At 38.7% G+C, this 25,453-nt stretch overlaps 4 protein-coding genes across 7 annotated transcripts; 2 read left to right on the forward strand and 2 right to left on the reverse strand.

The window, feature by feature from the left end:
• Positions 1–1,747: 1,747 nt before the first annotated feature.
• Positions 1,748–10,307, reverse strand: Pex1 (peroxisomal biogenesis factor 1). Of its 2 annotated transcripts, none has more exons than XM_076435990.1 (17): positions 10,054–10,307; positions 9,748–9,977; positions 9,508–9,645; positions 8,293–8,508; positions 8,099–8,213; positions 7,066–8,008; positions 6,766–6,980; positions 6,534–6,690; positions 6,301–6,463; positions 4,966–5,125; positions 4,252–4,568; positions 4,125–4,189; positions 3,990–4,049; positions 3,744–3,930; positions 3,497–3,670; positions 2,046–2,158; positions 1,748–1,968 (listed from the first exon to the last, which is right to left on the reverse strand). In XM_076435990.1, the coding sequence occupies exons 3-17, from the start codon at positions 9,598–9,600 to the stop codon at positions 1,896–1,898; spliced, it is 3,051 nt and encodes a 1,016-aa protein (XP_076292105.1). In that variant the 5' UTR covers positions 9,601–9,645; positions 9,748–9,977; positions 10,054–10,307; the 3' UTR covers positions 1,748–1,895. The 2 variants fall into 2 exon arrangements, with proteins under 2 accessions (XP_076292105.1, XP_076292104.1); XM_076435989.1 differs by having other exon boundaries at positions 9,722–9,977.
• Cycb3 (cyclin B3) lies at positions 9,562–15,363 on the forward strand. 2 transcript variants are annotated; one of them, XM_076435996.1, is made up of 8 exons: positions 9,562–9,702; positions 10,439–10,658; positions 11,715–11,963; positions 12,058–12,402; positions 12,501–12,932; positions 13,011–13,166; positions 13,248–13,528; positions 13,639–15,363. In XM_076435996.1, exons 3-8 carry the CDS (start codon positions 11,754–11,756, stop codon positions 13,688–13,690), a joined length of 1,476 nt encoding a protein of 491 aa, XP_076292111.1. In that variant the 5' UTR covers positions 9,562–9,702; positions 10,439–10,658; positions 11,715–11,753; the 3' UTR covers positions 13,691–15,363. The 2 variants fall into 2 exon arrangements, with proteins under 2 accessions (XP_076292111.1, XP_076292112.1); XM_076435997.1 differs by lacking the exons at positions 9,562–9,702; positions 10,439–10,658 and adding an exon at positions 10,675–11,384.
• Positions 15,282–20,435, reverse strand: Rubicon (run domain Beclin-1-interacting and cysteine-rich domain-containing protein rubicon). Of its 2 annotated transcripts, XM_076435992.1 has the most exons (9): positions 19,748–20,435; positions 19,257–19,408; positions 18,760–18,943; positions 18,508–18,682; positions 17,109–18,405; positions 16,836–17,018; positions 16,577–16,759; positions 16,351–16,504; positions 15,282–16,279 (listed from the first exon to the last, which is right to left on the reverse strand). In XM_076435992.1, exons 1-9 carry the CDS (start codon positions 19,946–19,948, stop codon positions 16,079–16,081), a joined length of 2,730 nt encoding a protein of 909 aa, XP_076292107.1. In that variant the 5' UTR covers positions 19,949–20,435; the 3' UTR covers positions 15,282–16,078. The 2 variants fall into 2 exon arrangements, with proteins under 2 accessions (XP_076292107.1, XP_076292106.1); XM_076435991.1 differs by having other exon boundaries at positions 17,109–18,682.
• A 650-nt stretch (positions 20,436–21,085) lies between these two features.
• Positions 21,086–25,202, forward strand: Prp40 (pre-mRNA processing factor 40). Its single transcript, XM_076435993.1, has 8 exons — positions 21,086–21,391; positions 21,695–21,923; positions 21,998–22,394; positions 22,474–22,911; positions 23,320–23,788; positions 23,870–24,505; positions 24,567–24,713; positions 24,811–25,202. The coding sequence occupies exons 1-8, from the start codon at positions 21,389–21,391 to the stop codon at positions 25,006–25,008; spliced, it is 2,517 nt and encodes an 838-aa protein (XP_076292108.1). The 5' UTR covers positions 21,086–21,388; the 3' UTR covers positions 25,009–25,202.
• Positions 25,203–25,453: the final 251 nt, after the last annotated feature.

The raw sequence follows: 25,453 nt of genomic DNA on the forward strand, positions 1-25,453 counted from the left end.
AGAATTAGGCTGGCATTCAGTCCGGCGGAAATCATGGCGGCATTGTCGTGTATCCTTCGAACGCGGGAGAGTGATGCTTTTCTCCCTTGGTCGTCCTCGTTCCTCTCCTCTTCCGTCTCTGCAGCCTCTTTTCCTCCAGGTTCTCGTTCTTCATCGTCGGAGAAAAGTGGCGGAACGAGAGCGCGCCGGTGAGACGTCGCAGTCAAGTTTTCAAATGTCAAGGTAACGAGATTAGCAGGACGAGAAACGGTAATCAGGAATAAAAATGCTACAACCGACGGCATTTACGCTAACTAATCTTCTTCAGAAGGCGAGGCGGTAACGGAGTTAGGACCAGCCGGCACACCCCCTCAGGTTTCTCCGGGGTTTTCGTCGCCTCGGCCTGCTTGTTAGCCGGATAATTGGCCATTTTTATGCTAAGCAGACCCAGGGCTGTTACGGCGGCTCGCCATTTTCGCTTCCGCTTTTCTTACGGCCGGCTCTTGTTCTACGATTGATTGTCGACGGTTTCCGAGGCGTTCTGACCTGACCGCGATTGTTTCCAGCGACGCGCTTAACCCTCGCGCTACCCGGGGTACTTTGTGTCCACTGTGTCATCGAAGCACAAATTGCTCTTCTTCTGAAAAATAATTTTTCAATCTTTCTGTTTCTGATGCGCCTCGAGGGATTCATCAGCCCAGGATTCTGGACGTTCACGATGACGGAATAGATAAACTTGACTCCCGTTCTCCAAAATACATAGAATCTAATGGCTCTTGTTTTAATTAATAAAGTTCCCGCGAGTTACATCACCTTCAGATTTACGATTGCCAGACAGAATTTATTTTCAGTGAGAAGCGAGATCAGGTAGCCAAAAAAGTTCGTGCAGCTTCCAGGCTGTTGTCATTAAAAATGAACTCGTGTACGCTGAAATAAAAGCTTGCTTAACGGAGTAGTTAAGCAATCAAAGGCAAACAGCTTCGAAGGGAAGATCCTTGGGGCTTTAAATGTTACTTAGAAAAGGGGTGTGTGGGACTCTTATCTCTCGATAACCTAATAATTCGGGTAGCCGGGGTTGGATCTGCTTATCCAACCCTCAAAACTGTAAACCAGAAACACATGTCGACAGCGGTGGGCGGTCGGGGGGTGGTTGCAGCGCCGGTTAAACCAGGCTGAGGCAGCCGAAAGCTAGAGGCGGATGTCGCGCCGGGGCAAAGTTAAATTAAATCACGGGCGAAGGCAGCTAATATTGTAGTTTATCTGGCGGGACATTAGCGGGGTGAAATATGCGCCTCCTTCGCCCGAACTTAAAATCAAGATCCACCGAAGTTCAGAGCCTCGCTGCTCGGCTCTCCTCTCTCACCCTGCGGTGTGGGTTTTGCGCGCGCGCGGACGCGCCAATGCGAAACCTCGCGAAACCTCGCGAGAACCTCGCGTCCTTCCTGCTAAGTCGCGCATGAAAATACTAATTATTATACCGATTATTAATACGAAAAGTTCTGTGCCGCTATGCCCGTGCTGTTAAGCTTCGCCTGGCGTGGAACGCCGCGCCGCCCTCTGGCCCCCGTCTACCATGAGTTTCTTGAGAGACGCAGGCATCCGGATTACGCTTATACTCGGCTAAACGAGGAAAAGTGCCGCCCCCTTTTACCCCCGACCACCTTTTACCACCCGCCAACCCCTCTTCCTTCGAACTTTACTGCTCGCGAGATCTGCAGCTACATGCATCCGTGATAAAATGAAAATTAGAATAAGACTGGGCTCGTGTTCTTCTTTCTTGACGGCGCACTGTGGTCCGGATTCGAACATCGAGCGACATTCTGTCGAGAAATGAAAAACCATAATAATGAAGATAATTTCATGAGAATTATAGTGTGTTATTCTGAAATCCAGCCAAACTAGTTTACAAAATTGTGTCACGCCAAAGTAGCTCTTTGATTCTTCACCATATCTTCGATGAAATTGTCCTTCTTCGAGAACCTGACGTAACTACAACAGAAATAACGAAAATAGATTTTTTTGCATAAAACTCCGCAGTCCAGTAATGATAAATGAAAGAAACTCACATTCTCGCATACTTATTTTTCTCAGCGCTAGACAACGACGGATGAGTCGATCGAACAGACTCGACGAGATGCTCTTGAGAAACCTTGATATCCTCAGCCTCGATTTTTCCATCCTACGATCAAATTGAAAGGACGAAGACATTAATCGTCGCTCTAAGCGAGAAACACTCCGGCAAGTCGACCCATCCTATATAGGTATTATCGCTTATCAACGCGGGGACGCGTTCCTCTCCAAATGCGACGCGCTCAGGAAGCTCGCTCGCTAATTAGACGCACAGTTTGGATATTCGTGTTCTTCCGGTAGGTAAGTGCCGGCGTAACTTCGTTTTCTCAGTAGGAAGTTAATTAATAGTCCCTGAACCTCTACTCGCCCCCCGTATACGCTGTGCAATCGGCCGTTGTACGCGTCTGATCGATCACAATGAGAAATTTCGTTTTATCGCGAAACGATCCGTAATTAACTTAAATTTCATTTCATTTAGTTTGTTCTGTTTTAACGAAAGCAAATACTTCGTGCAGTAATAAAATTGAGAAATCTAGAAAAATGTTTCTGGCCTGTTGAAGGGGATACATTTCGTTACATATACCGAGGCATTACTGTATTGTCTTCTCTTGTAAATTCTAGCATGTGGTAAACGTTTCTCCGATCGTTTCTTGATCAGGAGACGTCTTCGAGTCGGTAAAATGTTACAAGACGGCAACGGTGTGAGCCTTTCGATTTTGCAGGACCGCTGCAGGCCTTAAACCGTGTATCATTATAACGCATAAGATAATAACCCCCTCGACGTTCAGCGAGGCGTAGGCCAGGATGAAGTGGAGCGAGATGGGGGATGGCTGGCGCTCTCGGCAGCGTGCGCTAATAAACCTGGTCTACGTTTCCTCAGTTATATCGCGCCACCTACCCGCCGCTCCCCACCTAGCCCCAGCCACTCTATATACATAGGAGACGGGGGGTATACACCTAACGATATTATCATCATTACGCACTATCTTACTTCGGAAGCTCCCTACAAATGATTCTCGGCCGGAGTCGCGCTAAAATGCTTTTCATTATTGCGCCGGGGAGAGATACGACGGGACCGCCAACAAAACGAAACGATCGTTAGCAACGGGGGAGAGGTTTTCTAGGAGTATTCACCGGCTGATTCGTTCCTTTCCTTTTTTTCTTCTGGCCCGGTATCTTGATCAACCGCCGGAACCCGAACATAGACCAGGCATTCGGATTCCTTCGCTTTTGTCGAGGAGCTAAACTGGAGCAGGGCTTCCTCGTTACGTCGTCATTTTTTCGGCGAATTTATTCTCGACGAGACAAACACTGTTTCACCGAAAGTGAGCCTTCAAAGTAGGCTTCGAAAGTGCACCTTTATTAATGTATTTAGTACTCCGTTTTTACTGTACCGGTGAACGGATGTCCATTATAGTATTTACTTAGATTAAATGATTTCACTTACGGGAGTCTCGGCAACTGCGTCTTCGAAAGCTGAGAATCTGGCTTGAGTGACCACCGCGTTTAAATCTGCCCCCGTGAAACCGGAAGTAATCGCCGACAGCTCCTTCAAATCTAATCCAACTGTATTTATGTTCTGCGTTTTGCACAATGCTGTTAAAATCTCTTCTCTTTCGACCTGTATCGATATTTGCATAGTTAAATCATTGTTGTCATCGATGCGACGTCATTCATTTTGGATTAAAATCTACCTCGTCTGGCAGGGGACAGTACAAAGCCTTGTCAAGACGTCCAGGTCTCAGTAGAGCTGGATCTAATAAATCTGGCCTCGATGATGCTGCCACGACCGCTACACCTTCTCTATCCTCTACCCCGTCCATTTGAGTTAACAATTGATTCACCACTCTGTCTGTCACGCCGGTGCTGTCGTGACCTCGTCTACAATTAATTCCAAGTAATTAAAAAGATGTACAGGCTATTTTGTACAGTAGACTCACCTGGGAGCAAGACTGTCGAACTCGTCGAAAAATAGAACGCAAGGTTTCGCCCGAAGGGCTCTAAGCATTAAAAAGATACGTTAATTTCTATAATTTTAGTAAACCATTGAAAACGTTAGTTAATTTCATTAATACCTTTCGAATACATTTCTCACCGATTCCTCACTCACACCGATGTATTTCGAGAGCAGCTCTGGACCCTGAAATCATCATTAATTTTATACTTAATGGAACATCAAGAAATGGTAATTTGTAATTATACCTTGACGCTGATTAAATTCACGCCGCACTCGTTGGCGATCGCCTTGGCCAGCATGGTTTTCCCAGTACCGGGCATTCCGTACAGCAGTACGCCATTTTGAAGCTTGACGGGAGCATTTTTGAATACCTCTGGATACTTCAATGGCCACTGTAGAATCTCTGTGAGGGACTTTTTCACTTCCGAGAGGCCCCCGATATCCGACCAAATGTGGCCCTCGCCTTTGTACAATTGTATGCCTTGCAAAGACATCGGCGTACAATTCTTCAGGGCAATTGACACGTCCTCTTCCGTGATAACGACGGGCGGCTTCGAGGATCCTTTTTATTCCCGGCGAATCAACAATGATACGATTGTCAGCAGTCGAACAGGCACACAGACCCACGCAACGTATTGCCATGATAAAGTGTCAATTGACTACTGTGAGCCTCGAAATAGTTGGAAATTCTATTTTACATTTCTGTGCATACACGAAAGCGTTCGTTGTCAGGCAGAGGTCCTCCATACGTTTATTGCATTTATGGCACTACCATAAATGGATGGAATCTTTTAGTTTAATATACGTATACTACACATGCCGAATGTTGCAAATGTTCAAACGCTTTCGAGTACATTCCTAATAAACGCAATTAGTCGCTACTGGTGTTTGGTTTAAGAATTAGGTTCCGCCGGTGATTAGCAGCGGATGCAAACGAAAGCAATTAGGGACTTTCCTACCATGGCGCTTCCAAGCAGCGAACACAGCTTTCTCCGCAAGATCAATCAGATCTTGAGCCATCCATCCCTCGGTCTTGTTTCCATAGTAATCCCAATTCACGTCTCCAGGCACGTACAACTTGTCTCCGAGCATTACTTGCAAAATATCGATTCTATCCACCTGATTAGAGTGCACGGGTTACACCGCTGAACAGGAATCGTATAATAACGCAGCAGACTGTTCGCAATTCCGCTAATCTGTCTGACACGAGTTTGACCTCGCGGTGCCCTGACGCGTTACCCTTAGTTAAACGGCGCACAGTGGTCTGGAGATCCTGTTTTCGTGGCCAAAATTCAATTTGTCAACTTTAATACATTGCAAAAATTTGTCTTCCTATAAAGTAACAAACCTTCAAAGCTCCCAAATCCAAAATATTATTTATTTTAGAAAATTTAAAGTAAAATAAAACGTTTTAGATTTTAATCATCGAATATCAGAAAATAGATTTTAATGATGGCTTTATATATGTTAGTAAACGCATTTCTCAAATATTTAATCCATTTTTAAGCATTGTTTAGTCCATACACGAATAGCGTAAATTAATAGCATTTCAAACTTTGAAAAGAATTATACAAAAACGCTTAAGACCGCTAAGCATCGGACTTGTTTTATATGAAAGCTTGAACATTTACTAAGAAGATCATGTAAATTTTAATTGCAATCTCTCGCAATCTTGAACTATAAATGGATTTTAACAAATACGAGCCCGCGATTATTCGACGCCTGGATACGCAGTTCCACTTGAATCTTGCATAGTAGCTTGTATGTACATATATGTTTTCTCTGCTCCAGTCACAGAGACCCCGAAAACCTCTCATTACTAGATTTCGTATAATTCCTACGAAGAATTCAATCTTAGCTACTCTTCCGCGATTTCTAGAAAATAGTATGCATTGTGAGAATTGTTCACAAGATTTTTCAAATATTTCCGATGATCTGACAAGAAAATGTTTCCAACGAAAGTTAATCAGTATTCACTTTTCTACAAAGTTCAATACAAAAAGTTAAAGAAAAATCTCTTTTTTTTTATAAGAAATGAAGGTCACCTCAATGTTTTAAATATTGATATGTATTTTTTACTTCATAATATTCTAACTGGTATCAAGACGAATCTAACGACCTATAATATGATAATATAACATTAAACCTTGAAATAACGCTACAATAGTTTTGGCCACGAAAAGCGAACTACCGGACCACTGTGCGGCGATTCACCCGATTTATCTCCTTCCAACAAAGATGGAGTGAAGCGTCGGATAACTATGGGGAATATTGATTTATTAATATTATATTACCTTTTCGAGATTCGGTATCGACAAAACTGTTCTGAAAAAGTGACATCCCTTGGCTGGTCTTAATTTCTGGCCAATCCTATTCACTCCAGCGCACGTCGCGACGATTGATATGTAACATGTTTCCTGATACTGTGACACCGTGCTAATCAACATGTCTGAAATCCTGATAATAAACGGTTTTTTAAATTTTTCATTTCCTTGCGTGCTTTATCTCGAAAATAGCGCAGAAATACCTGGCCGCGTTAATGGCGTCCGGAGTGTTCTCCTCATCGTTCGTGGACGCGTTCGTGATGCATTCTAGATCATCCAGAAATATCACTGAAGGCTGATAGTAGGCACTCTCGTGCAGTGCAGTTATTAAAATCTTTTGCAACATCTCAGCCTTTTTTCCTAAGAAAATTTACATTCATTAGACGATGAAGCGAAGTCAGTTTAGATATGAAGATACATATCCCTTTTGCTCACCTTTCAAGGATCTACAGTCTATCATCTGAGTATGCACATAGTACGGCTCGTTCTCCAAATATTCGCGAAGCAGTTTGCAAATGGTCGTTTTGCCAGAACCAACATCGCCAGAAATCAAAATGTTCTCCCGATCATAATCGAAATCTAGCCGCGTTCGCAAACCGAGACTAAAATCGAGCGCGAGTTGACATTCCGACAAAATGTTCCTCGTGTGCCTGAAACATAATCTTTTGGTCGGTAAATTTTCTAAAGCTGAACGAGTTCGAAACTGATTTCCAATAAAGAGAAACAAACAATTACCCAGTAGAGATTTGGCCCAGCCTGTGATTCTCCTGGTCCAACTTCTCCGAAACTCGAAGATGGCTTTTCTCAGCCAGAGATCTCGAATGCACATGCAGTCCATTCAAAACAGTCTCGTCGATTATCGCAAAAGCGCAATTCTTCGGCGATACTTTCACGATACATCGATCGCCGTTATCGAGGACCACCGCAGCACACGAATTAACTAACAACCCTTGCCCAGTGGAACGAGTCTTAACATAACTTTCGAAATTCTCGGTGCTCACCGAGTCCCTCCAGGAGAACAATTCAATCGAGGATGGGGCCACTTGCTGAGGAGACTCCACATGGCATAAGCTCACTTTAGCTCCTATCCTCAAACCCAAAGTAAGCCTCACGCTGTCCGACACGTATAAACTATTATGATGAAGATTAACATTGAAACAGAGCGAATCTTCGAGGATGAATAATCTGACGATCAGTTCTTGAGTCAGTTCAGGTACAGCAGACTCGTCTTTGGTAAGAAAACTTGTGTTGGTCACGTTCGCGTGCTGTTTCTTTTCTGGTAGCTTCTTCGCGCGGCAAATCGCAAAGGCACCATCGAATTTCGGTGCGGATTTTCGCGAAACGAATACGTGGTAAGGAGCACTGCCAATTTCGATAGAGTTCCCTTCGATCACCTTTTTTGGTATGGGAAGAACGCGGTATATGGTCAGTTTCTTTCTTTTACGAAAACTTTGAAGCAGCTCGGAGGTTCTAGCTGGTTCTCGCGATGTCTTATCAGCGGATCTATTTGCAGACGATACGAATCTTCTGAGGGTGGTCAGTAGATCGTTCGCTATACTGCCTGGCTGTTTAGCCTCTTTGGTCACAACCTCTGCAGGTTTACTCGCCGCAACGTCTGCTACGTGGATTTCTGTTAGCTGCTCGAGCTTCCCGTACCTGGCATTTGGCTCTAAGAGGTCTACGAGGTCAGGAATTAACAGCGATGTGAAATTTTCATCGGAAAAATAATGTACTTCAATTTATGAGAAAACATGAATTTTCAACTTGCCTACGATGAACGATACCGAAGAGAACTTTGATACCCATGCAACAATTGGTTGACCCTTGCCCACCACTCTGATCTGACTGAGCAACATAGACTGCACCTTTTCTATTTGTAATTCCTACAAAGTAATCCTCAATTCAATCTCGAATTCTTAATCAGCGCATCGGGAAATCGCATATATCTTTTGTCTACTATACCAAGATCTCTCTGTCATCCAAAGTACGAGGTACGACATCGACTCTCGTCAAGTGTGGCACATTTTTCAAAGAAGAAATAAACACTTCATCCCCTTCATCGATGCCCAAACTTCGTGCAAAACTTGTACCAAGACATAACACTTCGTTTGGGCTTGCGCTCATGTTGCACGACGCATAGTATATTTTACCTTTGTGCTCTATCTCGATTACATTCTCCTGCAACATTTTCTTTTATTACATTTTGCTCTAAACGAAATATGTTGTGGTCCAGCCGAAAACGGGCCTCGCTTAGGAATTTTTATCTCTTATGAGGGGCTGGAGTAATTTAAAGTTATATAGCTTCGCGCGGTGCACACCCCCGTGGCAGGTAGAGGCGGTCGAGTGCACCGTTATTACGGTCAGTTATTCATACTGCTGATCCCAAAAGAATACCTGCAGACCGTATACGACTAAAAGACCTTATTTATACCTTGAAAACAATATTAATAACCACTCTGGACCTACTAACGCTTTTACTATCGATTTTAGGAATATCGAAGCTTTTGGCATGATCTATAAAACCCAACGAGGTTTATGATTTTATTCCCTTCAAACCAGTGAGGGTTTCAGGGTATTCAAGTTTTAAACAAAAAGGTGTTGACCTAAAGTGGTTACTAAATTGTTCTCGAGGTATAAATAGAGTCATTTAGTCGTATACGGTCTGCTGATATTCTTTTGTGACCCGCGACGTAAACGTAAACAATTGACCGTAATAGCGGTGCGCTCGACTCGTCTCTACCTGTCTCTACCTGGCACTGGCTGACACGGGGGTGCACGCGTCCTTTTCAAATCAACATCGTTTTCAAAGGGAAACTTCAGGGAATATAACCATATTTTTGAAAAATTAAAAAAACTCTTTGCAACTTGCACAATTATATCGTTCTCTACATATGTCGATAAAGTAAAAATCTAGCAGACATCTATCGCCCACCGCAAAGAATAGATTGCGCCATCTCTCAGAAGGCACGGCTACTCGTATATTGAAAAATTCTCTGTCAGCTGTAACCTGTTTTCTGTCCCCACTAGCATATCAGTTATTCTATCTACCGTTTCGTTATAATACGTGGTTCTATATATGTAGAAATGTATGTGTACAGTGCATGTACGTATGTAAGTATATCATGCATGTATATAGCCGAACGAAATATTTCGAGACGTATAACGTATAACACCAACCTTTGTCTCCAGTCTTCGTAACCAGGTGTCCGGCAAATAGGCAAAACAGTTATTCACTTTTATGTACTTGACTACTAGACGTTCACTTTGCATTTTCGATTGTTTGTATGAAAATCACGAACGAATCCGACGGAAACCCTAAAATGCGAGACACATCGACACACACGTACGAAGCGAGCATACAGTAACTATTGGGTATGTGATAAACCCTTACAATATGTTAACGAGAATCATATTTACTGTGTTTTAACGAGTCACTAACGGATAGAAACGATACATAGAGTTATTCGTTGTTGCACAGCCAATTCTACAAGCTTCCGGCTCGGGTTTCGAGCATACTACTCTTTCGCTTTTGGAGAAACGATTAAATACGGGGGGCAAAGGTTAATTGTTTATTGAAACATAATCATTGTCGTAGCCCATTTGCGTATGATACCGTGATCTAACGAATCGAGTAACGTACGAATTCCCTGAAACAATAATCGTAGATAATCTTTACGGGAACATTTACTTGTATACAATTAACAAAACTTGAATATTTCTTACAAATATCAAATATTTTTACATATTCTATTTGCACAATCAAACTATTTTTGTCGCAACAGTATCCGGACAGTCATCTGAATTTCTTTGATCGAGCTATTTATAAATGTTTATACGATACGAATATTCAAATATGTAAATAGAGAGATGTTCAATAAACAAAATTTTAGGTTAAATTAATTAATGTGCAACTAAATTCTTAAGATTGAATAATAATAACAAACAATATAATTACTGCGTGTATATCAATATATTGTTAAATGTACTTCAATTTTTAAAATTTTTACATACTCTTAAAACATTGTTTAAAACCGAGATATGAAAGAAACAACAACAACATGCTTTGAATAAACGAAGTAAAACGTCTGATTCCACGTCTGACCGATAGGTGGTACACTAACAGTTGCAAGGCTTGCCATTGGTCCGTCCGAATAGTAGGCAGCCAATCGGAGAGAAGGCTAATGGTAACTGTGATATTTTGAACAAGCATCAACTTCAGTTGCTCTGCTGAAGCGAACGGACATAGTAGTAACGAACTAGTGACACAATCATTTCATAATAAATGAGTTAACGTACCAGAGCACGCCAAATAATCTCAACGGTAACAGGTAAATCAGAATCACTTATTTGTCGCTGATTCTTGTAGATTTTGTAGAAATATTTCGTCTGTAAATCAGTGAATAAATACATAGTTTGTTTTCGTGATTGCTTGCTCACTTCAATGGATGCCGTGGCAAACTTTTTACTTATCGCCCGTTTCATCAGCGTCCCTTGTATTTGACGCCACGAATTTCGATTGCACGTGTGATTTCTATTTTAACGAAGAAATTGTTTTTTCGTATGTTTTCTAACGGTGTGTCCTTGACTTACGTTCCCGCGTTTTCCCCTCCTGTGAACGCGCTGCGCCATGGATCCAGTTTAACAGTCGCGCCCGTGCACAATGAAACTGACAAAATTCTCGCGATTTATCAACGAATGCGATCTCGATTTTCCTCTCAAACGATCGGCGGATTAACGGTGTACGATAAAATCACGCTGGCGGACGTGGGAGTGAAGAAACTCGATAGATAACTCGTTTCAAAGTCGCGTGGTCCTCGTAACTGGTGGTTGGCCACGTATACGAAACATCCCGAACTTGTAATCGTTTATTCTGTATTGATTTCGAATATCATAGGGCTTCGATATAATATTATTAGAAGTGCAGAACGTCTTTAAGGAAATTTTCATTTATCTCGCGAAAGTACATCGTTCAACCATAACGTTCGTTCACTGTTTATTTACTCGCTGTTCCTCATGTGGAATCTGTGAATCGTGAATTAACTGGATAAGTTTGTGTACGTTGCTTATTGGGCTGTACCTCCGAAAATCGGTCGCGCCCGATTTGGCTGAAACTTTGAATATCATTTTACATAAAAACAAGGTTTGCAAGAAGGATTTAAGGCCCAACATTCTGTAATTTTGAAAATTTCTATACTTGTGAAAAATCCTTCTCGCGACCATCGTTTTTGTTTTGTCGCTACTTGTATATTTTATTATAAATTGTTTTCGTTGGACTATTTTCTAATATTATTTCTGTGGAATATATTCTGTTTAATTAATTCGATGTGCGTTTCTTTGAAAACCACAATAATGCCCACAATTAATCTGTAGTTTTCTTTGCATAGGGGAAAACCGTAATTTTATATTTTTAATCATTACTGAGAATGGCACCGTCGAAAGTATTAAATGCCCAAACCAATGCCAATATGGCAACGAGGAAAGGAATAACAACGAGGAGTCAAAATTCCGTTTTGAGCAATATTTTACCCAAGCAGCCAATCATTGGTAAAGAGTCCCGTGTTAAAAGGAAAGCCGAATCGTCCCCACAAAAGGAAAAAACTGCGAAAAGATCCGCATTAGGAAACATTACTAATGTATGTTATCATAGAATTTATTATCAACACAGTTACTCATAATCACTCATGATTTAAAATTATTTTTCTAATATCCCTTTTACTTTTTTAATAGGCCATTGGAAAAACATTGGGAGCGCATCAGCAAGACCCAAAGAAAGCTGTTAAGAAAGCGGTAACAGCAGTTGTCACTCAAACAAAAGCTTATACTCAGACAAGTTCGATTCGAACACTTGAAAAGACAGTCGCTAAACCCGAGGTAGTACCTCTGAAGCCAAAGATAGCGCCACGCGTAAAGTCGGTGAAGAAAGACGTCGAAAAAGTTGAAATACCTAGTAAAATTGTTAATGTTAGACGTAGTTTAGACTTAGAGAAATCAGAGGATAGTTCCTTGTATGTAAGCGCGTTAGAGGATATTGGAGAAGACTCTGAGAAGAAAGCACGCAGAAGTAATGTGCAGGTGAGCAATCTCTAATGTTATTCCTCGATCAAGGTAGTGGTTGAGGTAAAGATAACAATGTATAATGTTTAAAATATACTAATCAATGTTTTCTACAGACTAATGAAACTGAGAAAGAAAGTGAATCTTCGGTACCTGCGAAGTCCAAAGTGGTATCAATAGCTGCTCGTTTAGATGCTGTGCCTGAGAGAGTTCTGCCCGAAGGTGTACAATGGGATTTCGATGCGGAGAATTGGCTGGATCCGTTTCAAGTCTCTCACTATGCTTTAGATATCTTCGAGTACTTACGAAGGAGAGAACATTTGTTCCCTATTAAAGATTACATGGACAAACAAGTGTGTCTTTCACGATGGATGAGAGCCTTATTAGTAGATTGGATGGTAGAGGTTCAAGAGTCTTTCGAACTAAATCACGAAACCCTGTACCTGGCTGTGAAACTGGTTGATCTGTACCTGACAAAAGTAACAGTTGGAAAAGAAACATTGCAATTGTTAGGAGCAGCAAGTCTTTTCATAGCGAGTAAATATGATGTAAGTATCACAAACATATTTTTAATATTTTTAGTTTCTTGTTATAATCACCACGTGATTTTTTCGGATTTTTTCCAGGAAAGAATACCACCAATGATCGAGGACTTTTTGTACATATGTGATGGTGCTTACACACAAAGAGAATTGATTAGGATGGAAATGAGCGTGTTGAAAATAATAGATTTTGATCTTGGTATTCCTCTTTCTTATAGATTCCTTAGACGATATGCTAGGGTATGTTATTTTTTTTGTTATTTACTCTTATATGGTTTTTTCTATATTTCAAAGATCGTAATTGCAATGTTACTTTCACAGTGCGCGAAAGTTTCGATGCCAACTTTAACTCTAGCACGATATATTTTGGAGTACTCGCTAATGGATTATTCGACGATAATGTTCAGTGATAGTAAAATGGCTGCCGCCGCACTTCTACTCGCGTTCCAAATGAAAGATCTAGGAGGATGGACTCCAACCTTAGAATATTACAGTAGTTATAAGGTTGACGACATAAGAGATATAGTACATCTCTTAAACGAAGGATTACGTAGGAAACATAAAGAAGCTCTGACAACAGTGCGCAACAAGTATAGTCATAAGTAAGTTGAAAAATATTACGTTACTCTTATTTATTAGACTTACAGGATCAGGAATTAAGTTAGCTTCGAACATTTCTGACCTCTTTTTTTTTCCTCTCCTTACGTTTTAGGATATTCTTCGAAGTAGCAAAGCTGCCATTAAAAGATACTCTAGATATATAATTAATTTAAGAAAAAAAATATGGTCGACAACGAAATTTATAAAGGAATAAAGATGGTCGCCAAGCATGAATATGCAAAACCACCATGACCGCAGTTTGTTTAAAAATGAAATCAACATGAAAAAATTTAAATTATCGATTGTCTATAAACCATATAAATTCAAGTGACTGTGAAGCTCAGTTTGAACTTTATACGACACCCAAAAGGACAGATGAGTAATAGAATTTTGTTTTCATTTTTTTTCTCCCCTTTTTTTCTATTTTTTTTCTAGTTATTTATACAACTTTCGTAATCTGTATATTATTCTACAATACCAGTATTTGTAAGTTATATTAATTTTTTTTTTGTTGAGAAATTTATTTTAGCGCCACGCTTTTATACTCTGCATTCTGATAAAGAAATTGGTATTTCTAAAGCGTTATTTTATATGCATGAAAAGGATTAAGTAATTTTAATCTTTTAATTTCTTTTCTCTCCCTATACTATACTGCTAAGTATTTTTTTTTTTTTTGAGACAATTTCATTGCCTTAAATTAAATTGATACATGTATACACAATACGAATGAATACTATGAAATTTATGCGGCGTTTCCGTTTTTAACGAAGCCGTGAGGAGAGGGTGTGGCGTATTGTTATGCATTGTTGTTGCACTTTATAGACTGATGGAAGATACTGTATGCTTCTAAGTTAACTACATAAGGTACCGTCACTCAATTTCTTTTAAATCATTGTGCGGGTGAAAATTAGCAGTGTGAAAGAGAAAAGGAGGAAGGAAGAAACGAAGGAGAGAGACTGCTTCCTTTGCTACTTGACTTAAGAGAATTGAAAACAATTAATTTATCTTTTTTTACGAGTTTCATGAAATTAATAAATGTAAGTACATATATTTAGCAGAAGAAGTCAATTTCTCGCCATTTACTCTTCATTTCCGAGATTCTATTTATTGCCATAAATCAAATTCAGGACACGTGTTAATCAAATGCGAAAGTAGATCTATTTTTTAAAACCTCTGACTCAGGCCATAGTTATTAATACATCATCGTACTGATTAATGTACAAGATATAGTTCTTTCTTTAATAAAAGTACCACCTGTGATACGAATGTATTCAAAAATCTTGGATGCAATCAAACACACTCAAATTCTCTCACGTATTTGTAACACTAACGAGATAGTTATTTTAGAAAGATTAGGGCTATTATCGATTCGAGAAAATTATAGATGTATATCTTCATTTGTACATATACTTATCACAATTATTGAAGTGTACATATTTTCGAAACCGATTAGGAAAAATTTTAAGCAATTTCTTTGGAATGAAAGCCATACCGTTAAGCATATTATACAGCTCTAAGACTTATTCGAATTAGGTGGTGTACATATAATGTAATAATATATTTTTTTACTGTCAGTCAATGTACTAATACCTACTATTTTGTAAGACGTGTGTATGTGAACCATTGTAAGCAAAATGTAATTTAATAAAAATCAAACGATGATTTTTAATATACTGTGCACAATTCTTTTGCGAAATCATTACTCTAAAATACAACTCGAGTTTTTAAAATAAAAAAATAATTTCTCTCAGAATGTATAATCTTTTTCAAGAACATTTTATTATAAATTTCGTTCATATTAACAATGTTTATAAATAAACAATACACGTTTTTAATTATAAGGAGGAAACAGACATCCGCATCCATGACTACTTAGCCGTTTGTTAAATATAAAGGTAATACTCTTCTGACTTATTTTTTACTTACAACGCGTTATTTACATTGAGGAAGGATTATCAGATTAAAATTCATGACTGAACAAATAAAAGTTAAATGCAAGACGAGAATAACAATTCATTTTACTTTCTACTATTCGATTAAACTATGTTTGAATGTCAAAATTTGATAAACAAATAACAATGTAATTTTTATCCTTCATTTTTTCTTTCATAACCATATATTACGTAACATTTTAAACGAATAAATACGTAACAATAGAACACGCAGTATTGAAATACTTGAGTAAGTTATAATTTCATTTAAATATCACATTTGTTCAGTCTTTGCTACGTTCGAAAATCATCTATGCAGTAAATAAGCTTTCACTTCCAGAGAATACTGTGTCTCAAAAATTTAAATAGTTTGAACGATTACAGATTCGAAGACTCCATAAATAGAAATACATATATTAAATTTTCCAAAAAAAAATTGAAAGAATATACAATCTGTACTAACAAGTCTCGGATAATAATATAGCAAATAAAAACTTAGATATATGCCTGTAGCTTTAAAAAATATAGCCTTTTGGAATCGACGGCACAACTTACCATTCTTCAAAGAATCAATTCAAATCCTATATGTAAACGCACGATATAAGACAACATGACCGTGTGTCAAAATTTCTCGTCCCTTGATATTCGTCTGTAGTGCAAACGAATGCAACGTGGACAATCTGCTTTCTTAAAGTTCTGCTTGCACTCATTATGGAAACATGCACCACACATTTCGCACCTAAAAACTTTTGATAACTCCCATGGAAATATAACATCTTTGGAGCAACATAGTTCGCACACGAATCCCCTAGCTTGGCACAACTGAAATGATACTTTGTTTGTATTAAAAATACCGCAACACCAATATATTATTCCTAATATTCACTATTTACCTCGCACTCTAGAATGTGCATATTGCAAACCTGAACTAATCCGTTTAATCTCATAGGCAAAGAGCCATATTTAACATGTACCAGATCCTGGATGGAATATACATGGGGATCGCTTATTATATAATTTGGTTCTTTCTTCAATACTTCTTGAATACTAAAAAGGAAACAAAATGCAAGTACAGAAACATTGAAAGACCACCGAAATAATAATCTAACAAATTCATACCTTGTTGCGAAACGACAGGTAAATAAGAAATCCTTAAAGAAAAATAATTGCGTACGGAATAATCTCATTTTGTCTAATTGTTTGATGCGTCTGTAAAGTGACGGACTTAAATCGTTTACTTGAAACAATGGATCTAAGGCCATCTGGTCTAATAGTCTGTATGAAAAGTTCGATACAGGATATCTACGGGAACAAATCACGATCAGAAAGATATTATGCGATTATATAGATCGTGTATTTTAATAAAAACTGATTGCACCTATTGAAATCCCATTTCGATAAAATCTTTCCTGGTATTAGCGCCACTTGGTTAGTATGACAACCGGTACAGAAATATCTACCTAAATATTCGCAATAACGAAATTTGTTTGCATATTTTACTGCAACTTTCATTCCACAGCCTGCGCACCTGTAATTCTGTTTGGCAATGAGAGTTCGCCACCTACATATTAAAATTCATTCAATTACTGAATTCAGTGTGACGGTTTGACTGCTGATTTTTATGCAAAAAGAATTATCTTTTTAAACTTACACTGGCGGAGGATGCGGTGTGAAAATAATTTGTGGCCTCGGCGGAGCCCATTCCGTGGTGCCACGTAACGAAATCTTTTCTGAACTCTCCATCTCCTCTGGACTAACAGGCCAACTTTTAGGCAACGGCAACAATCTCTGCGGTGCTTCTTCCTCGGAAACCAGCCACTGTAATTCGCTTGCTCTAGGCAATTGTTTCTCACTAAATTTACTAATCAGCGACAAAGCTACACCTTCCGCTGACATAGTACTTTCAGTTAACGTAGACTCTGTTCCATGTGAAGGAGACGATTGGTACAAATCTGCATCGGAGTACAGTGATGCCATGGAGATCGAAATCCCAGCATTTTTCAATTTCGACGCATTTCGTTCGTCGTTCATCTCTACATCTTCTATTTCGTCTGTAAAAATATCTTCAGACGAAGTATCAAACGAGGTCGACAAAGGGCTGACGCTTTGATCGGTTGTCGTTGTATCCGTCTTTCCGTCGCTTAGTAATTCGCGAGTCCATGTTCTTCCTTTACTCCGTTCCTCTTGTCGTTGTCGACGCCTTAATCGTATTCTTTGCTTTAAACTGTTTATTTCCTCATCACTTTCGTCAACAGCTTCTTCCACGAGACACCATTGCCTGTTGCATTTCACTTGTTCGATGGCAGCTATCACGGCTTCGGATACGCTGAAATGTGCATTTTCTCTATCCAATTCGGCGTTCGCTCTAGAAAATTGTGCGGATGCTAAAAAGCTGGTTAAACTCTGGCCTTCCGCTGGACGTGGAAAATATCCGATGGCCATTGGTTGAACGCTACTACCACCATCTTCCATGAAACTTTTCTTCGGCGTTCTAATGTCCTTCAGACCTTCGATCTCTAAACTCCACGGACTGGTAAATTCAGGCGCCGATCCAGGCAAAAAGGAATTTTTCCTTCTCGGTTTATGAAGGACCTCGATTCCTGTGGAATTTCTTGTAGAATTCTCTATGTCAATCTCGTTCGACGTAGGAGATGGAATACGATATTCTGTCACGGTGTTTGTTAACGATTCGTCGTTCGTTGTGTCAGAGTCCTCGCTGGATTTTCTAGCTGTCTGACTATGTTTCATCTTATTCCTATTTTTCGTTTTTCTTAAAGGAGTTCTAGGTCTTGCAGATAGTTTGTCTTCTGCGACAGTGGAGGTAGATTGCTTTAATTCAGCATAATTCACGTTAATTAGCCTCGACAATTCGACTTTACATGTCTGAGATTCAATACTTTTATGAGAACTAGCATCTGTAACAGTTAACGAAGAGGCAGAATTTGTACCTGAAATTGTATAGCCTTTAGTTAGGGCAGAGAGACTATTCCAAGTTTTTAAAGGTATATTCAGATCTGTCTTATGGTAGTTTTCATCAGGCTTAATATCACCTTGTTGCGCTATCGGACTTTCTGATATTCTCAGTGAATCTAACTGACAATTGTCAAGGTGAATGTTTCTGTCTCTTGCCACACTGAAATTTGTAGTAGAAAAGTTAATTGGATACGAAGAGGAACGCCGATGCCTCTTAGGACTTGCTTTAGGAGAAATCCAAGAAGGTAGGAACTAAAATCAATTATATGTAAATAAAGAATTTTGGTAATATTGTATTGTAAATATGTAATATTGTCCAAGAGACTTACTAAAAATGGGTCGATATCTATCAGCAGCATCGGTTGATTTCGTTCGACCGCTCTCAAACATAACAGTGTGGCTTCGGCCAAATTCTCTTGACACAAAAATGCCCATGGTTCGAAACAAGAGAGTAAATGTTCCTTGTCGGATAAAAGCCAGGAAAGCTTATGCGACAAAGTGTGACTCTCCAAGCTGCATTATCATAATTTTAAAATCACGTTGCATAAATTTATATGTAAAATCATATGAGTTATGAGTTATGAATCATATGAGTTACTAGACTGCGGATCTTTATGCAAAATAAAAAAGTTTTGCATCAATTGCAAGACACAGGAGCCAAATAGAAACTCCAAACTTCTCTTCTAATTATCTTATTGAGCTGGAACGTGTTTGATACTTTAAAGCATACGTACCCATTTTTGTCGTAAATGCATAAAATCCGCAGTCTAGTTACGACATACAATATTTCTTACATCTTAACATATTCATTCATTGTTACGTATACCTTTTATACAGCCATAACATATCTTTTTGTGATGTTATTCTCGCCGGTAAATTGGAAAGATAATCTTTGACTTCTGATAAAACAGGCGAGACTGCTAAAGAAGGTTGTAGCCAATTTAATCCCTGAATAAAAATCCAACAGTCCGGTTCTCCCTTAAAAAATGAACAAACTTTTTTCATTTTCCTTTGACTTTGCTCAATGTCAGCATTGCGCAATAGAATTCCTAGTTATTATCATTCTAACAGTTATCGCACAGCAGTGATGTTAATATTAGTTTTACAAAGCAGAAAAAACAGGATATCTTGAATGAAAAGAAATAAAAGAAAACAATGCTACTGATAACAGCACTGGATACTTACAATGTGTACTGTGATATAAAACTTTTTCAGAACGCAAAAAGAAATGAAGAACATAATTAATAGAGAACCAAGATAAACGATTCAATACTTGCGACGATATATCGAAATAAACAAACGAAGATGTAATCTTACATTTCGATTAAATATTCGACAGCCATGTTTAAATATCCGCTCCATTATGTGGTGTAGTCGATTTAAACCACCGTAAACATTCCATACGTTTAAAACACCGTCGACTAACAATCCTTCGACGGTGGTCCGTAAAATTTGTAAAAGTTGTCGTTGCTCTCTAATGTGAACGTCTTCGCACATAGTGATGATCAGATAGATCATCTGTGTTCAATTCAGATCTATACTTTGTCAATTTGCTCTTTGTACTTCATAAAATACCTTTTTAATGGAATCTGTCTTTGTATAGATTACGAGAAAAACTTATCCTGCCGCACCGATGTATGTCAATCTATTTACGCTATCGTGGATATCCATTGACTCCTCTGTTACTTCATCGAAACGTTTAATTTGAAAGTTACATGATAACAAACAAGTATGCTCTACGTTCGGATGCTGTCATTTGACACACGAGATACTACGTAACTTCATTTTATTAGATAATTTCACTAATGAATCATATGTTATTGGGGAAATGTTTGAGAATATGTGCTGCATGAACGTTGAATAACACGAACAACACTGATGTCAGGTTAGAAATTCATGTATACACTGTGTGCTAGTTGAATTGTAAAGTCAAGTGCTGAGGTATACATATATATGCTCTCTGTATTCATACATACACAACACGGACACAAGTATATGGCTAAGGCCAAAGGCCAAAGGTCTATGTATACAGCACGAGGTGAGAGGTGAGAGCGCTGTTCCGTGGTTGCTCCCCACAATCCTGACTACGCGTCATCTCGTCTAAACTAGCGAAACTAAATTTGGAACTAGACTTGCTCTGCATGAGCCAATGAGCGCAATATGGGGAAACTACTCTATTCAACGAGAGAATCGTACCCAGTCCAGTGAAGACCAGTTTTCGTTCGTTGCTGCGCATCTTCGCCCTAATTGGTTCAAGAAAGTGGAGAGTGGATAGTGTAGTGAGAGATGGTAGGCTCGCTGCGCCCCCACCATCTTCCAAGCTGCGCGCAACGCTACGGTTCTCTCGTTGAATATAGAATATAATATATATATATATATATCATCTATATATGTTTTTTTAAATTATTTTACTTATACTTTAACAGTTTGTTGTGAACAAATTAATTACAAATGTGCATTAACAGATGTATATATGCGATACTCAGTCAATAAAAAAATGTATTTATTGTAACACAATAATATATAATTGATAATGTCGAACAAAGTTCATATTTTCATGGAAATATTTGATAACGTTATATTGATATTTATTTTACTTCGATTATAATCTATACTTTATATTCCAGCTGATTCCAGCAGAGAGGATACGAAAACCGCGGGCGTGAGCGCTCTTGTATCTGCTTGTATCCTATCTGATTCCGGACTCCAGAAAGAAGAAGAACCGGCAAACATTTTCTGATCACTTATGTGTATATGTACATATATGTATATCAGTGTATATATTTAGTATACATATGCTTTGCTATAGTTATAGATATAATCAAACACAATTATTTAGGTATAGTGTAGCAGTGTTGCTGTGTGTATTCTTTAATTTATAAAGAAAATTGGATTTACCGATTTAGAAAACAACGACGTTTATTTTCAATGATTTGACTGAGAAAGGAGATTAAAACAATGGTATAGTATTATATTCGTATAGCTTATATGTATAACGATTAATAACCTTACTCCTCGTTCTATTACACATTCAGTTTTTTCAAGTTTAATCATTTTGAATGACATAATTTAACATTCGAACGTTACGGTGACATTAAATTATTTACTCGTTTCAGTTTTACATTATGTTTTTCAGTTACGATTCTGTTCTTAAGAGACGTCGATAATTGCTTATTTTCTAAGTAAAATATTTTTCTAACTATAAAAACAAATGCATCGTTTTAAACGTCTTAATTTTTATTTTTATTTTAAAATGTGTTATAGGCTTCAAATGATGGTATACCACCACCTGCTGCGGTACCTGGATTTCCACCAGCAACTCCAAATATCGCTTCTAGTTTTGTACCACCTATTATGCCTACCGCACCTTTTATACCGCCTCCTAGCCTGCCACCTGGTCCGCCAGGCATAATGCCACCGCAATTCTCCATACCTCCTCCTGGTTTTAGTTTTCCAATTACTGCTGCTCCTCCACCCGATGCTGGAGTTATAGGTCAATACTTCTATTTAAAAAACATCCGTTCGGTTCCGAAAGTTTACCTTATTTAGATATTTCTTATATTTTAGCTGCACCTCCTCAAATAACAGCTCCAGGTATTCCTCCTCCAGCACCTATAACAGGAGACGCCGGATCTGCCGTTCAGTCTATTACAGCGTCTGCCGAGAAGAAGACCGATTGGACCGAACACAAAGCCCCAGATGGCAGAACGTATTATTACAATAGCGTCACGAAGCAATCATTATGGGAAAAACCGGATGAACTAAAAACACCTAGCGAATTGCTTTTATCGCAGTGCCCTTGGAAAGAATACAAATCAGAAAATGGGAAAGTATATTATCATAATGTAACTACTAAGGAATCGAGGTGGACCATTCCTTCCGAATTGGAAGAATTGAAAACAAGAATCGCAGCCGAAGAAGCTGCAGCTGCTGCGGCGGCGGTTGTCGCGAGTGCTACGAACACGTTAGTAAGAATTATCTACAGTGAACTTGAACAGTGTCGAATTGGGCGAGGTACAATTATCAATATTCTTCTTTCGCAGGATAGTTCCTGTAGCCATGCAGCATTTGTCCCCAAATATTGCGATTACAAATACATCGCAGACCAGTACGCCGGAACCAGGTGGAAAGTCTGCGATCGAGCAGGCTATGGCTGCGACGCTCGCAGCGATAAACATACCTACGCCGCCTGCGAAACCGGACGAAGATAGCAATTCCGCTAAGGGCTCGGCGAATGATAGCCGCACGAGTACTCCCGAACCAAAGATGCAATTTAAAGATAAAAAAGAGGCAATCGAAGCGTTTAAGGAATTATTAAGAGAAAGAGATGTACCGTCGAACGCCACATGGGAACAGGCAGTCAAATTAATTCAAAGCGATTCTAGATATCCACAAATGAAGAAGTTGAATGAACGTAAACAAGCGTTCAACGCGTACAAAACGCAAAAACTTAAGGAGGAACGCGAACAAGAAAGATTGAGGTGAGTAACATGATTGAGGTAAGGCCTCGCCGATGAAGATGGTCAAAACTGCCCTTAGAGGTTTTTTTAATGAATACCGAACTATTCGAAAGCTGACCAAGAAAAACCCCTCTGACTAAAATTTCAGCCCTCTAGCTTTCTCGCGAGGGTAGTTACAGGGTAAATTAGATTTTGCGTATTTTTCCGGTCTCTCCGGACATATTTTGGATCCTAAGATTCTTCAGATGTTTTTATTTCAAACTGTGCTCGTAAAAGAGGGCTGAAATTTTACTCGGACGGGTTTTTTTTTGGTCATCTTTCGAATGGTTCGATAGTCATTGAAAAACCTCTAAGGGCAGTTTTGACCATCTTATTCGGCTAGGACTGTTTGTTAATTCGACGATGGGGTAACCGTACTGTGTTAAACAGGTTAAAAAAAGCTAAAGAAGACTTGGAACAGTTTTTACTAGAAAACGATCGAATGACTAGTACTACGAAATATTACAAGTGCGAAGAAATATATGGTAATCTAGAAGTTTGGAGAGCTGTAGGAGATTCGGATCGACGAGACATTTACGAAGATGTTATTTTTAATTTATCTAAACGCGAGAAAGAAGAATCTAAGCAATTGAAAAAAAGAAATACCAAAAGATTGGCTCAAGTTCTAGACACTATGACAGATGTTACGTACAGGACAACGTGGCAGGAAGCACAGGCACTACTTTTGCAACATGCGGCTTTCGCGGAAGACGCAGATCTATTGGAAATGGACAAAGAAGACGCTTTGCTTGTGTTTGAAAATCATATACGTCAGCTAGAAAAGGATGAAGAAGAAGAGAAAGAACACGAGAAGAAACGTAGGAAACGACAAGAAAGGAAGAACAGAGATGCATTCATAGTAAGTCTCTTTAAAATCGGTTATACTTTCGTCGATTCTCTTCTACGTAATATTTACAACGAATTTCCTACAACTTTTCAGAGTTTACTCGACGAACTGCACGAGCAAGGAAAATTAACGTCGATGTCGCTTTGGGTAGAGCTTTACCCGATGCTTTCCGCCGATTTGAGATTCTCTGCTATGCTTGGTCAATCTGGATCGACACCTCTGGATCTTTTCAAGTTTTATGTGGAGGATTTAAAATCTAGATTTCATTCCGAGAAAAAGATTATAAGAGAAATTCTAAAGGACAAGAATTTTGAAGTACAAGTTAACACTACGTTCGAAGAGTTTGCTACCGTTGTATGCGAGGACAGAAAATCTGCAACGTTGGATGCAGGAAATGTCAAACTGACATACAATTTATTACTGGAGAAAGCTGAAGCGAGAGAGAAAGAACGCGTAAAAGAAGAGACCAGGAAATTCAAGAAATTGGAAACAGGTTTTAAGAATTTGTTGAAAACGTTGAACGTCGATTATCAAATGACCTGGGAGGATCTACGAACTAAAATCGAGGAGGAACCAGACTTTAAAGCGATCACATTGGAAAGCGAAAGAGTTCGAATCTTTAAAGAATATCAGCATGAGCTCGAGGAAAGTTGTAGTCATCACCATATTAGAAGTAAAAAGAAAAAGACAAAGAAAGTGAAACGGAAATCACGATCCAGATCGCACAGTGTAAGTATATTATATGGTCGCAAAATGATTTCATTTCTAACGCTTGATCATGACTTGGCAGGAGTCCGAAGGAAGCGAAAAAGGTGTAAAGAAGAAACGGCATAAATCGCGTTCACCGAGCGTTCCTAGTAAATCGGACAGCTCCGAGTCAGATACTAGAAAGTCAAAAAGGAAAAAGAACAAAAAGAAGAGAGGACGTAGTCATTCCGTAAGAACAAACGCTTATTATCTATGTCTTCGATAAGTTCCAAGTAATTCCTCCGAAACATGTGCGATTTATTTACTTTTACAATATTTTTTTATAGCGTTCGCATTCGAGGCTTCCATCTTCCGAAGAATCGCCAGAAAGAAAACGAAAAGAGGAGAAACATAGAAGACCTTCTGCTCACAGCGAAGGATCTGTTACGGAGAATGCGGATCACCACGAACTTTCGGAAGATGAGTTAGAAAAACAAAGAGCGCAATTACTCCGGGAGTTACAGATGCAACAAGAAGATAACTAACGACAACTCGTTTCCTAATATCTTATGTAACTTTTACATATTGCATTATTATATTAAACTTTGTACAAATTAAATTTTTCTTAATCTCATTAATGTATTAAAGAAGTTCCTTCACAGTTTTATTCTAGTTAAGAAAACCTTGAAAGTTCTCGGGCGATTTTAAAATAAAATAAATTATGAATCTGCCAAAATAATTATTCTTATGTAAGTTTGCACCTAAACTATACACTTTTCTGAAAATAATTTTATGTATGAATTTTCAAAGTGCTAGACAATAAAGTACTATTAATAAAATTTGATAGCGCGAATAATTTGTTCGTTTAAAAATTTTCTTATCGCAAAGTATCGCTACAAGCAAAATTTAGTGAATTTTTTATTTTTTTGTTATTTATTAAAACATATTTAAATTTATCGTTTCAACCGTTCCGCAAAAGTGTACTTTTTT

The sequence above is a fragment of the Lasioglossum baleicum genome, chromosome 12, assembly GCF_051020765.1.
Source record: "Lasioglossum baleicum chromosome 12, iyLasBale1, whole genome shotgun sequence".
NCBI lineage: Eukaryota > Metazoa > Arthropoda > Insecta > Hymenoptera > Halictidae > Lasioglossum > Lasioglossum baleicum.